Here is a 12,166-nt window from a genome sequence, read left to right as displayed (position 1 = left end):
CACCTCGTGAAGCACACTTTACGTGCTGGTGGAAATTCGGCAGAACAGTCTTTAAGTTGGCCTTGTTAAAATCCCCCGCTACAATGTGGAAGCCATCAGGGTGAGCCCGTTGTTGTTCACTCACAGCTCTCAGCAGGAGAGAGAGTGCCGTGCTTACGTCAGCGTCGGGTGGAATGTAAACAGCAATGACGATAACAACAGCTAGCTCCCTCGGGAGGAAAAAAGGCCGGCACCTGACTGCCATGTACTCGAGGTCCGGACAGCAGTGGCTGCCTACGATGGTCGCATTGTTGCACCAGTTTTCGTGCACATACATACAAAGCCCCCCACCTCTGCGTTTACCGGAGTCCAATGTTCTGTCCGCGCGTAGCAGGGAGCGGCTTGCTAGCTGCATGCTAGCATCGGGGATATCCGGGCGCAGCCAGGTTTCGGTTATAATAATCACACAACAGTCCCGGACGTAGTGGTTTCCCGTGAGCTGTAGATCCAGGTCGTCCATTTTATGCAGCAGGGATCTGGCGTTGGAGAGAAACAGGCTCGGGAGAGGCGGCTTGTGCGGTTGTTTACGTAGCCTTAGCATTAGGCCAGACCGACGGCCTCGCTTTTGCTTCCTCTCTCTTCTCCGCCTGCGTCGCCTCCCAGACCCGACAACAATCCACGGAGACCCCGGCGGTCTCGCAATCTCGTCTGGGATGTTGTGCTTGCGGTGAAAGTCACTTGAAATAGGTATCCGTGCTTGGTGACCAATGTCCGTGAGCGAGTGGAAAGTGTACTTGGGATTCCCAGTACAGAGTGTGCCAAAGAGTGAAAATAAAAAAGTATAGGCAAGGAAAAAAGAGCACTGGCGTGGAGAGCCGTAAGCACACATTAAATTATAATCAATTTTTAGTTTCACTGAGACAACAATTGAGAGCTTGCTAAATACATTATCACAAGAATTTATAATCGGTGACAAGTCATGTTAAATAACAATGACGATTTTACCCCTTCCAAAAAAAGAAATCACTCAGTATTTTCAAATGAACTATAATTACAGTGTTTAGTCTGACTCTAAATCAGCAACATGTGGAAGTGACTCCACAGGGTCCTGAAGATGGATTTGGAATGACACCTGCATGCCTGTTGATATTACCAGCACGGCGTCATGGCCATTTGCACACCACGGGGCGGCATCACCCGTTATAGCTGTGGGACATTGTAGTAGTGAGGCCTCGTGACACTGGTCAGCCCTTTGAATGTGTCGTTGGAAAAGGGAACTGTCGGCGATGGGCGATGGCCGACTCGTTGTGCTATCGGAGGATCTGATACTTTCCGGCACTGTGGCGATAGAAAAAGTGTTCACGCGGGTTTTGACGCCGTCTAGTCACTGTCCACAGCACACGAGCTGTGTTTCTGTCGTCCAGATGCGCACTTTCCTCTTCAACTCTTCCCTCACCTGTACACAACAAAAGTGATGGGAGTGATTTAGCGTCAGAGTTTGATTATAAAAATGTGAGAATTCTGTCCTAGTTCTCCACATGGGTTGAAAAAAAAAACAAACCAACCTCTTTGTTTGCATAGCAGTAAAGAACCGCCACGAGAAAGCCCTGCAAAAATGAAACAATTCAGTTTGACTATGACATTGTGAAGTACATTAAACAGCCGTGGTGATCTACCTGAAACGAATTGAGAAAAAGTGAGAAGAAGACTTTAAAGTAGCGCAGAACTCCTGCCGTTTGTTCATCCGTGACAAAGATGAAGATGACCTCATGAATGCCAAACAAGGGAATCAAGGTCAGCGTCGCCTTGGCGAGCCTAGTCGGGTGAAATAAACAGCAGCGCGGTTTCAAAGTAAAATTCAGCATTATAATTACGAGCTACATCTTCTTCATGACTTGCCGGCGTTTGTAACTGTAATAGTCACTCTGGTTGTTGGCTCGTAGCTTGGATAGAATAACCTTCAGAATCTTCACAAATATCAGGAAATTGATCTGTAGTTAGTGCGTAAAAAAAACACGGTTTTGAGTTTGGCATGGCAAGGGGAGGGGCGAGCGTCCCGAGTTTCGAACTTACGAGCGAAGCAAAAAGAATGGGCGAACGAATGATCCACCAGTAGTTCATGTTCTCGTTGACAGCCCAACATCTAGGAACAAACAACCATGAGTCAATTCCGCTTTAAACGGCCATGTACGCTCGCTCACTTACTCTTTGTTTTCTTTCAGAATCTTCATCACCACCCAGGGAACCACAAAGAGAAGCGGAGTTCCTACATCATAAAAATCTGTTGTTTTACCTGCTCCTCCATAGTAATCACCATCGACGATGCTTACCCCAGCCGAGACAGATGTAAGGCAAATATTTGTTACTGTCGATGAGAACCGAGGCAATCAGCACCGAGTACAAATAAATGGCTTCTCCAAAGAACCAGTAGTGGTTGGCCAGCACGCAGTATTGCATCAGCGCCTGAGCTATCCTACAACCGATAGCAGCCTGAGGAAACGGAAAAAAAGCGAAATGTCAGTTCATATTTGGCCGATGGCGAGAAGCCACGCCCACCTGATGACTGAGCATCTCGCTCACGTCGCCGGGTTTCACGATCTCACGTCCCCAGTGTCGTTCCAGCATGGTGTCCTTCACAATGACGGACACAGCTCGCAAGATGAAGGACAGGAAGAGGTTGACGTGGATGTAGTTCCGCGTGCAACGCAGTTTCCTTTTTGAGAATCGAACAAATGCTCAAATGGCTTTCTGGAGAACAATAGCAGGACTGAAAATTGTTTGGTGGTTTACCTGAAGCTCAGTAGAATAACAAGAGCAGTAACGAGAGTGAGGAAAGAAAGGGAGTAGCCCACCGTGTACAACGTCCTGAAGCTCAACATCATTTTTTTGAGCCACATCTGGAAAAACATTCCAACAAATCTTAGTCAGCAGAACAGGTTGTGTCACATCCAATATAAAAGTCGTTTTTTGTAAAGTGAATAACTCTATTTTGGTCCAAATGTTGCCACCTTGTGGTGTAATTCCACAGTCAACCACTAGATGGCGGCATATCAGTTTGAAACGGTGTCAATTACAAAAAGAGCTACAAATCTGTTCAGGAATGCCATTCACTGGTTGACAGAAGACAATTTTCCCAACTTTTGTACCTCCTGGGATGCCACCTCTTTTTCCTCTTCACACAGGGACTTATCTCTCCAAACGTGGCCCTTCTCATCACGCTCCCAAAAACCGTCGGTGCCGCAGCGGCGCAGCACCACGCCGTGCGACACTGAAACGAAAAGAAAAAAAAGAAAAAAATGATTTTGCTTACTAACAATTCAAATTGCAATTCTCTACAACTGTATACCTTGATCATACCAGGGCAGGTAGAAAGGACAGGAGATGTTAACAATAGATCCAGCAGGAGCATCTGGCCAGCAGGCGTATCTGTCAAAGGTCCTGTTGCAAAACAAGCCATCTCCAAAAGGCAAGACAAAGACAAGGTACATTTCCATGCCTCATTGCAATTTGCAAGATACGCCAAACATCTCCATACCTTCAGGTAGAGGCTCATTTTCAATCATCTTGATACAGTCGTCCTTATACTGTAACCACTTGTGGTAGGTTTCTTCTAACACTTTTCCGCCAGCCATGTCAATCTGTAATTATATGCCCCCGAGAGAAAAGACTAATTGTATCTTGATTGCAGCGTTTCATTTTTGATTCATCCATTCATGCCATGATTACAAAGGTCTGGGCGTGATGTTGACCTTTTGATCGTGAGGTTACGCGTAGGCCCGGGTCACACTTTTTTCTTTTTGTCAATCTTTTGGATTTTGGGCTTAACAGCATTTTAATTCATTTCAAAAGGAAAAGTTGATTTGAAGTTTCAAGGTTATTGGTAGACACTGACTTTCTGCCATTGCTTACAAACATTCTGCAAAGGTCTGTCCTTCTTGCTTGTAAGACTTTCCACATAAAAAGGTCCAAAACCAAACTAACCATGGGCAGTTTGACAAGCGTCAGACAAATCACGGCCATGATGTCTCCCACTGCAGCCATTGTGATTAATTTGTTCTTGCACACTGAAGGCGAAAACACAAATATGAAGCATTTGCTGTCAAGCACGCACACCATATTCAGTAAATTATGAAAAGACACTTGGGGTGCCAATAATTTTGAGACATTATGTCAGGCTGGGAACAAGGCGAAGGACTCGGATGCAGAGTCGTTTCTTTCTCTGATTTATTCCAGCACACACACGGATCAAAAGTACAACTCAAAACGCCTCTTGCGAGGGAAAACACGTGGCAAAAAGTTCAAACAAAAGCGTTGCACTGGGGCGAGACAAAAAGGCTATGGGGATCACGGCACTAACAAAAAGCGTCGCTCGAGGGCGAGACAAAAAGGCTATGGGGATCAAGGCACTAACAAAAAGCGTCGCTCTGTGGCGAGACAAAAAGGAGGAGTCTTACTGAGAGCTCGGACGTCAAAGAATCGCTGGTGGTCGGGACGAGGCAAGACACACTGGCACAAGACAAGGGGAAGACGCGGACTAAATACACACAAAAGGGCGGGGACACAGGTGCTGACAATTAGTGTCAACTACACAGGTGCACACAATCGGGATCAGGGAAGACAAGACAACCAAACACCGAGGAAGGAAACACGAACTGAAACGGAAGGGATGACAAAATAAAACAGGAAGTAAAGTTACGACACCGACGAGACAGAAAACCGGAAAAATAAACGCGACCGCATGGCACATTATTTATTGAGTGGGCTCAAATGTGCTCAATCGTCATGCCGGGCTAAATAAAGGTTGAATAAAATAAAAAATAAATCGTTTCAGTAAAGTGTGTAGATAAGATCGCGCGATAGCGAGATGAATAGGTGGAGAGAGAGAGAGAGAGAGAGAGAGAGAGAGAGAGAGAGAGAGAGAGAGAGAGAGAGAGAGAGAGAGAGAGAGAGAGAGAGAGAGAGAGAGAGATAGATAGATAGATAGATAGATAGATAGATAGATAGATAGATAGATAGATAGATAGATAGATAGATAGATAGATAGATAGATAGATAGATAGATAGATAGATAGAGTTAGAAAAATTGTATTTATATGTTATCATGTGTTCTCTAATGAGTACTTATTCATAATGTTACTGTTCAATATGCTTGCTGCTTTGCCTTGCTTATTCTTATCTTGTACAACAGAACAGAAGGATTACGGCTGGGTCAGGGGCGAGATGACGGTTGTGTCAAACAAGATGCTGCTGACAGCTCAGCGTCCACCAGAACAGATCGTGAAAACAACACGTCAAACGATGCGTCATAAACCTTCTGATCTTCCTTAAAGAACGTCACTTTCTCTTTTTATCTCTCGGAATATTGCTTAAACTGTTTTGCTGATATAGCCATATCTGCATGCAACACTTTGTGCGTTACCTTTTGTTTCTTTTCTTATGAGACGAAGCCACAATCTCTTGCAATTTTGCAAGACTTAAAATTAAAAATTAAAAAGCAAAATTACATTCTCATTTTCCCAGATGAGAGGAAAATTGAAAGATAAGGAAGACGAAGAAAAGATAAAAAAGAACTTGCTGTTGCACAGACAGGAAGATGATGACACAGTGTCAGCGCGAGCTCGCTTAAGAATCGCAGCTAAGAATGTGATGAATGAAGATGAGAAAAATGATCAAATTACAAAGACAGATGTTCCTTTCCGTCTTTGTACCCCAAATTAAACAACTCATTGCTTCCTATAATTTGAGAGGTGATGAAGTACAACAGGTTTTCATGGCATCCTTAACCAAACATTGGGCAAGCGTTAAAGGCACCTGGAGTCCTTTTGATCTCCAGGGCCGTCCATTGGAATATAACAGGGTGCCATTACAAATACAAATTGACCAACTATTGGGCAGGATAAAAATAAAATTCCAACGTAGAGCAAATTACACAGACATTGGCCGAACTAAACAAAAACAAGATAAGTTGTTTGAAGACTTTAGACACAGACCAGAAAGAGTGTTCAACTGATGTCTATGATCAACAACTCAAAAATGCTCTACATGCAAATTTGCGACCAGTATTATGTCGACAACGAATAAATTCGACAAATGTTTCCCTATAAAATGGTGCCGTTTGGGTTTGAAGTACATAGTCGCTTCAAAGGAGGAAAAGCATGATTTAAGATACGCGATTGATCAATGAGAAGGCTATCCCTTGTGCCAGGGGTGTCAAACTCATTTGTTCAAGGGCCGCGGTGTAGTCATGGCTTCTTTTGGAGGGCCGGTATGACTGTCATACCCGAGTAGATGTGTGAGCGCCTCATATTGTGGGAGTTGCAAAACAAGCTGACGAGTAACTCGCTTTCAAATCAGACAAATACAAACTGGTCTAATATTTAAACTTACAACATTATTAAGAGGGAAGATAATTTCGAGTAATGACATGAATATGAAGCACAATTTGACACCTGTGCCTTATACAAAGGTAAAGTAGGATTAGGAATTGCTTGCAATATAATTACAAATTAGTTAACACCTGTGTGATTGATTGAGTGAGTGAGTGAGTGAGTGAGTGAGTGAGTGAGTGAGTGAGTGAGTGAGTGAGTGAGTGAGTGAGTGAGTGAGTGAGTGAGTGAGTGAGTGAGTGAGTGAGTGAGTGAGTGAGTGAGTGAGTGAGTGAGTGAGTGAGTGAGTGAGTGAGTTTTCTGTCGCCTGCACGTCATCTTTCTTGCATGGCTACGTTGCTGTCTCAGCTGCATCTGACCGTTGAAAGATGCACAACACTCAATCCTGCCACTCTCATTCCCCTTCCTGACGACGGCGGATTCCATGATTGTGTCGATGCTGCCCAACAGATTGCAAAGGCTCAGCCTGATTTGGAAGATACGCCTCTACCAGATGGTCATGTGGGTTTTGTTGATGGGTCTTCTAAGAAAAATGAATCTGGTGTGACCCTTACTGGGTATGCCATTGTTACTGCCGACGAAGTCCGGGAGGCTGCTAAACTGCCATCCTATATGTCAGCACAGGCCGACAGGCTGAGCTCATTGCTTTGACTGGGGCCTGCAAATTGTTTGCAAACAAGTCCGTCACTATCTGGACTGATAGTCAGTATGCTTTTGCTACAGTGCACGTTTTTGCTCAGCAGTGGAGCAACCGTGGCATGATAACTTCTACAGGGAAGCCCGTCACCCATTCCACATTACTAACTCAACTTTTGGACGCTGTCCAGCTACCTTTAAAGGTGGTGGTTTGCAAATGTGCTGCTCACACTGCAAGATCTGATCCTGTTTCTCTTGGTAATGCTTTTGCTGACAAATCCGCTAAGGCCGCTGCAGAAGGCCTGCTCCATGTCCTCTCGTCTCTCACTGATCATGATTCGATGTCACACATCTCCCCTGATGTGTTGCTTGACATGCAGTCTCAGAGCCCCTCCCAGGAACGACTCTCTTGGGAAAAACGGGGTGCAACTAAAAACACTGATGGTCTTTTTGTGTGACCTTTGGGCAAACCTGTCGTGCCTCGTAACTTGTTCAAATGGGCTGCTATTTCGAGTCATGGGGTCACCCATGTCTCGACGGGGGGTATGGTGAAACAAGTTGAAGCTATTTATACGACATACGGTTTTGCAGCTTTTTCACGAGGCAATTTAAGACCTCAGAGAGGAAAGTTCCCGACTCCATTGTATCCGCTTCAGACAATACATATGGTTTATATCCAATTACATAAATGTGAAGGGAAAGAATATTGTTTTTTCTGCATTTATTTGTTTTCTGCATTTATCTTATTGTAAAAAGGTGATCTCCGCAGACCCAACCTAAGTACGGAAGGTGAACAAAGTCTGGTAATAGTGCCAGGGTTGACACGAAAGCTAGCAGAAGCCAATTTCCAAGACACCAACCCGAAGCTCAGGGTGTTGACTCTGAGGAGATCCAAAAACATGAGCATTAGAGAGTCATTTGGTGAGTACTTTAATCCGGCTGTGGCCTGTGCAAAGTCTGCCATGTGTTTTTGGTTGCTTTTGCTGGTTTGTGTTACCATTGTATTTTTTTCGGGGGTTATTTTATTTGGAGGGATGGAGTACCATGAGCCTCGAACATTCTTCTCTCGGGCAACTACCAACGCTGATTCTAATCAATATGGCTCATGGGGAAAAATTGCTAGACATAAGCGCAACACAAAATCCCCTTTTGATCATGTTGTTTGTACACCAGAAACCGTCCGCGCTCCAACTTGCGTACCATGGCTTTTGTCTTGGACTTACAATAACTCATTAATGTTTACTGTGGCTCCTAATACAGCTTCTTCTATTATTTTACCTATGAAAAGTTTGAAAGGTTTCGAAATGGTCACGCCGCTCTCTGGTTCCAGTGAAGAGGCTGTGTTCTTTGCTAAACGAGTGACTTTGAAGAATCCCTGATGGTCAAATTCGTCCTCCAAATGCCACCTTGTTTGACACTTCTTGTTGGGGTTTTCAACTGTGGGCCTGGTCCTCTGGAATCCTCGCTTTCCTTGTTTAAGCAGGCAGCCACCTACAACGATTGGACGGACATAGAGGAGTATACTGACTCTGTTACCTCTTACATCACGAAGTGCATCGATGATGTGACTTGCTCGAAATCCGTCGTCACTCGCGCGAACTGGAAGCCGTGGCTGACGGGGGCTGTCCTCAGACTGTTGAGGGCCAGGGACAAGGCTTTCAGAGCGGGGGAAGAGGCTGGCTTGAGGACAGCGAGGGCCGACCTGTCCCGAGGCATCAAAGAAGCGAAGAAGGCGTTCTCGTGCAAGGTCTCCACCCACTTCAAGGACAGCAAGGACGCACGTAGCCTTTGGCGGGGCATTCAGACCATCACGGACTACAAGCCCGCGCCGAGGAGCTGTGAGGGCGACGTCCGTCTGCTAAACGATCTGAACCGCTTCTTTGCTCGCGTCGACGCCCAGAACAGCACTTGCCCGCTGAAGACCACTCCCCCCCCACACGAGCAGCCCCTGCGCCTCTCTGCCGATGGTGTGAGGAGGGCGCTTGCCGCTATTGACACCCGTAAGGCGGCGGGCCCTGACAACATCCCGGGTCGAGCGCTGAAGGACTGCGCTGGGGAGCTGTCGGGTGTCTTCACGGACATCTTTAACGTTTCCCTGCAGCAGGCCATCGTCCCCTCGTGTTTCAAGGCTGCCACCATCGTTCCTGTGCCGAAGAAACCTGCACCGTCCTGCTTCAATGACTACCGCCCTGTGGCACTGACGCCCATTATCATGAAGTGCTTTGAGCGGCTGGTCATGGAGCACATCAAGTCCGTTCTCCCCCCCACCATTGACCCTTTCCAGTTTGCGTACCGTGCCAAGCGGTCCTCTGAGGATGCCATCTGCTCTGCCCTCCACTCGGCCCTCACCCACCTGGAGAGAAAGGACTCATATGTGAGGTTGCTGTTTGTGGACTTCAGCTCAGCCTTCAACACCATTGTGCCGCAGCGACTCATCTGCAAACTCGACGAGCTGGGCCTCAGTACCTCCCTCTGCAACTGGATACTGGACTTCCTCTGTCAGAGGCCTCAGGTGGTGCGTGTTGGCGACAAAATCTCCGCCAGCATCACGCTGAGCACGGGGGCCCCCCAGGGCTGCGTGCTCAGTCCATTGCTCTTCACCCTGCTGACGCATGACTGCACTGCGACCTACAGCGACAACCGCATCGTGAAGTTTGCTGACGACACGACTCTGGTGGGTCTCATCACGAAGGGCGACGAGACTCGGTACAGGTCGGAAGTTGACCTTCCGACCACGTGGTGCAGGGACAACAACCTCCTGCTGAACGTCAATAAGACCAAGGAAATCATTGTTGACTTCCGGAAGGGTCACACAACACACCTGCCGCTGATCATCGACGGTGCTGTGGTGGAGAGGGTGAGCTGCACCAAGTTCCTGGGGGTGCACATCAGTGAGGACCTCTCCTGGTCTGCAAACACCTCGTCACTGGCAAAGAAAGCTCAGCGCCGCCTGTACTTCCTGCGGAAGCTCAGGCGTGCATGTGCTCCTCAGGCAGTCCTGTCTACATTCTACCGTGGCACCATTGAGAGCGTCCTCACCAGTTGCATCGCTGTCTGGGGTGGTAACTGCACTGAACAGAACTTGAAGGCCCTGCAGCGCATAGTGAATACGGCTGGTAAGATTATTGGTGCTTCGCTCCCCTCCCTGAAGGACATTTACACCTCCCATCTCGCCCGCAAGGCAACCTCGATTGCCAGAGATGTGAGTCACCCGGCTCACTCTTTGTTTGACCTTCTGCCCTCTGGGAAGAGGTACAGGAGCCTGCGCTCCCGCACCACCAGACTCGCCAACAGCTTCTTTCTCCAGGCTGTTAGGGCCCTGAACTCGCTACCCCCTTCTGCGTAGCGTGCGGCACTGTTGCGCTATTTTCGGGAATGTCTGCTGTACGCGCACTTGCTCCTTTTTTTTCTGCTCCTCTTATTTATTTATTTATTGTTGTGTTATTTATTCATTATTTATTCAGCACGCTTTTGTTATACTTGTTTACTTGTTTGTCTGTTGTGAGCCATGTCTTGTCACCGTGGGATAGGGGGGAACGAAATTTCGGTTTCTTTGTGTGTCTTTGGCATGTGGAGAAATTGACAATAAAGCTGACTTTGACTTTGACTATTGCTATTTGCCTTAATAAAACAATGTCGATCGCAGACCGTCCCGTTACAAATAATTACACCTTGTCAGCAGGCGCAAAAATCACAAGTATGCTCCTCACTGATATAGACAGCTATTTTGTAGCCTCCACAGGAATAAGCGGTCAAACCAACAACTGGCTTCTTATGGCTGAGCAAGCCGCAAAAATGGCTAACACCAGTTGCATTGCATGTATGGGTCCAAGACCTCTTTTGAAAATACCTGCAAATAAAGTTCCTAAGTGTGCTGTTGTTTTAATGTTAAACTCATCCATTTCACCCACTCATGATTGTTTTAAATGGGATAAGGTTTACCCTGTTGCCTCTATGACAAAATATAAACCCCTTTTTTCGTCCGATGTAGATAAGGGTAATTTTACATGCATTAGATTACCTGGTACCGGTGAGAAGCTCGGCGCCCTACCTACTCCATGGTGTGGGTCCATGACCAATGTCACTGCCCCTTTTTGCCCATTACTCGTAGTGATATTTGGTTTTGGTGTAATAGTAAAAAACTTTATGATAGGTTGCCTTTAAACAGGTCTGGAATTTGCGCTTTGGTAGGCCTATTGTTTCCTGTTCATTTGATACCAATATCTTATTATCTAACATCTTTTGCTAAGTCCGTAGTGCCCGAATACTGGCCGAGAACGAAGCGAAACGCCGAATGGGAGGGCGCAGCTAATCCAATTTACATAGACGCCATTGGTGTTCCTAGAGGAGTACCGGATGAGTATAAACTGGTGAATCAGATAGCAGCTGGTTTTGAATCCGCCCTGTGTTGGTGGTGTACTCTTAACAAAAATGTTGACAGGATTAACTACATCCACTACAACGTGCAGAGGCTTGGAAACTGGACCGAGGCGGGTTTCAAGGCGGTCCACTCCCAACTGTCCGCTACTTCCCTCATGGCTTTCCAGAATCGAATGGCCCTTGACATGCTACTCTCAAAAGAGGGCGGTGTCTGCGCCATGTTTGGTGAGCAATGTTGCACATTTATTCCAAATAATACTGCAGCCGACGGAAGCCTGTCCCGGGCCCTTGAGGGTCTGAGGACCTTGAATGGGAGGATGAAGGAACACAGTGGGGTGAACACGGAGGTTTGGACCGACTGGTTGAACGTGTTCGGAAAGTACCGCACCCTGGTTTCCTCGGTTCTGGTCTCCATTGCCGTTTTCTCTGTCATTTTGACCCTGTGTGGATGTTGCTGCATTCCTTGTCTCCGATCCTTAATTAATAAGCTAATTACAACTGCTATCTCTCCACCAGCTGAGACTTTTCCGTTACTCCAAAGGGATGACCTTTCGATCGACGGGAGTTCTTTCTCTAGTGACGACTCTGTCAGCGAATCTATTGTGGTAAAACTGTCCGATTTGTTTCCTGACTCTGGCTTTGACGATTAAGACTCGATTTCCTCCCAAGTGTAAGGTAGTTCTTGCGAAATGTGATCCCTTGGCTGAAAAACTTTTGAAGTGGCCATATGGGTGATAAGTTGGTCCCCGAGAACTTATGATAAACGGGGGAATTGTTAGAAAATT

General features: G+C 46.6%; 1 protein-coding gene across 2 annotated transcripts; it reads right to left on the bottom strand.

Annotated features, from left to right (window-relative positions):
- Nucleotides 1-867: 867 nt before the first annotated feature.
- LOC125991495 (glucagon receptor) lies at nt 868-4,757 on the bottom strand. 2 transcript variants are annotated; one of them, XM_049759443.2, is made up of 14 exons: nt 4,434-4,743; nt 3,961-4,043; nt 3,515-3,617; nt 3,326-3,436; nt 3,126-3,247; nt 2,770-2,876; nt 2,536-2,692; nt 2,310-2,469; nt 2,185-2,245; nt 2,053-2,122; nt 1,879-1,970; nt 1,656-1,794; nt 1,545-1,586; nt 868-1,435 (listed from the first exon to the last, which is right to left on the bottom strand). In XM_049759443.2, coding segments are annotated over exons 1-14 (1,320 nt in total). In that variant the 5' UTR covers nt 4,435-4,743; the 3' UTR covers nt 868-1,363. The 2 variants fall into 2 exon arrangements, with proteins under 2 accessions (XP_049615400.1, XP_049615401.1); XM_049759444.2 differs by lacking the exons at nt 1,656-1,794; nt 1,879-1,970 and having other exon boundaries at nt 4,434-4,757.
- Nucleotides 4,758-12,166: the final 7,409 nt, after the last annotated feature.

This window comes from Syngnathus scovelli, chromosome 21 (assembly GCF_024217435.2).
Source record: "Syngnathus scovelli strain Florida chromosome 21, RoL_Ssco_1.2, whole genome shotgun sequence".
Taxonomy (NCBI): domain Eukaryota; kingdom Metazoa; phylum Chordata; class Actinopteri; order Syngnathiformes; family Syngnathidae; genus Syngnathus; species Syngnathus scovelli.
Note: the sequence above shows the minus strand (reverse complement) of the source record. Positions and strands in the feature narration are given on the sequence as shown.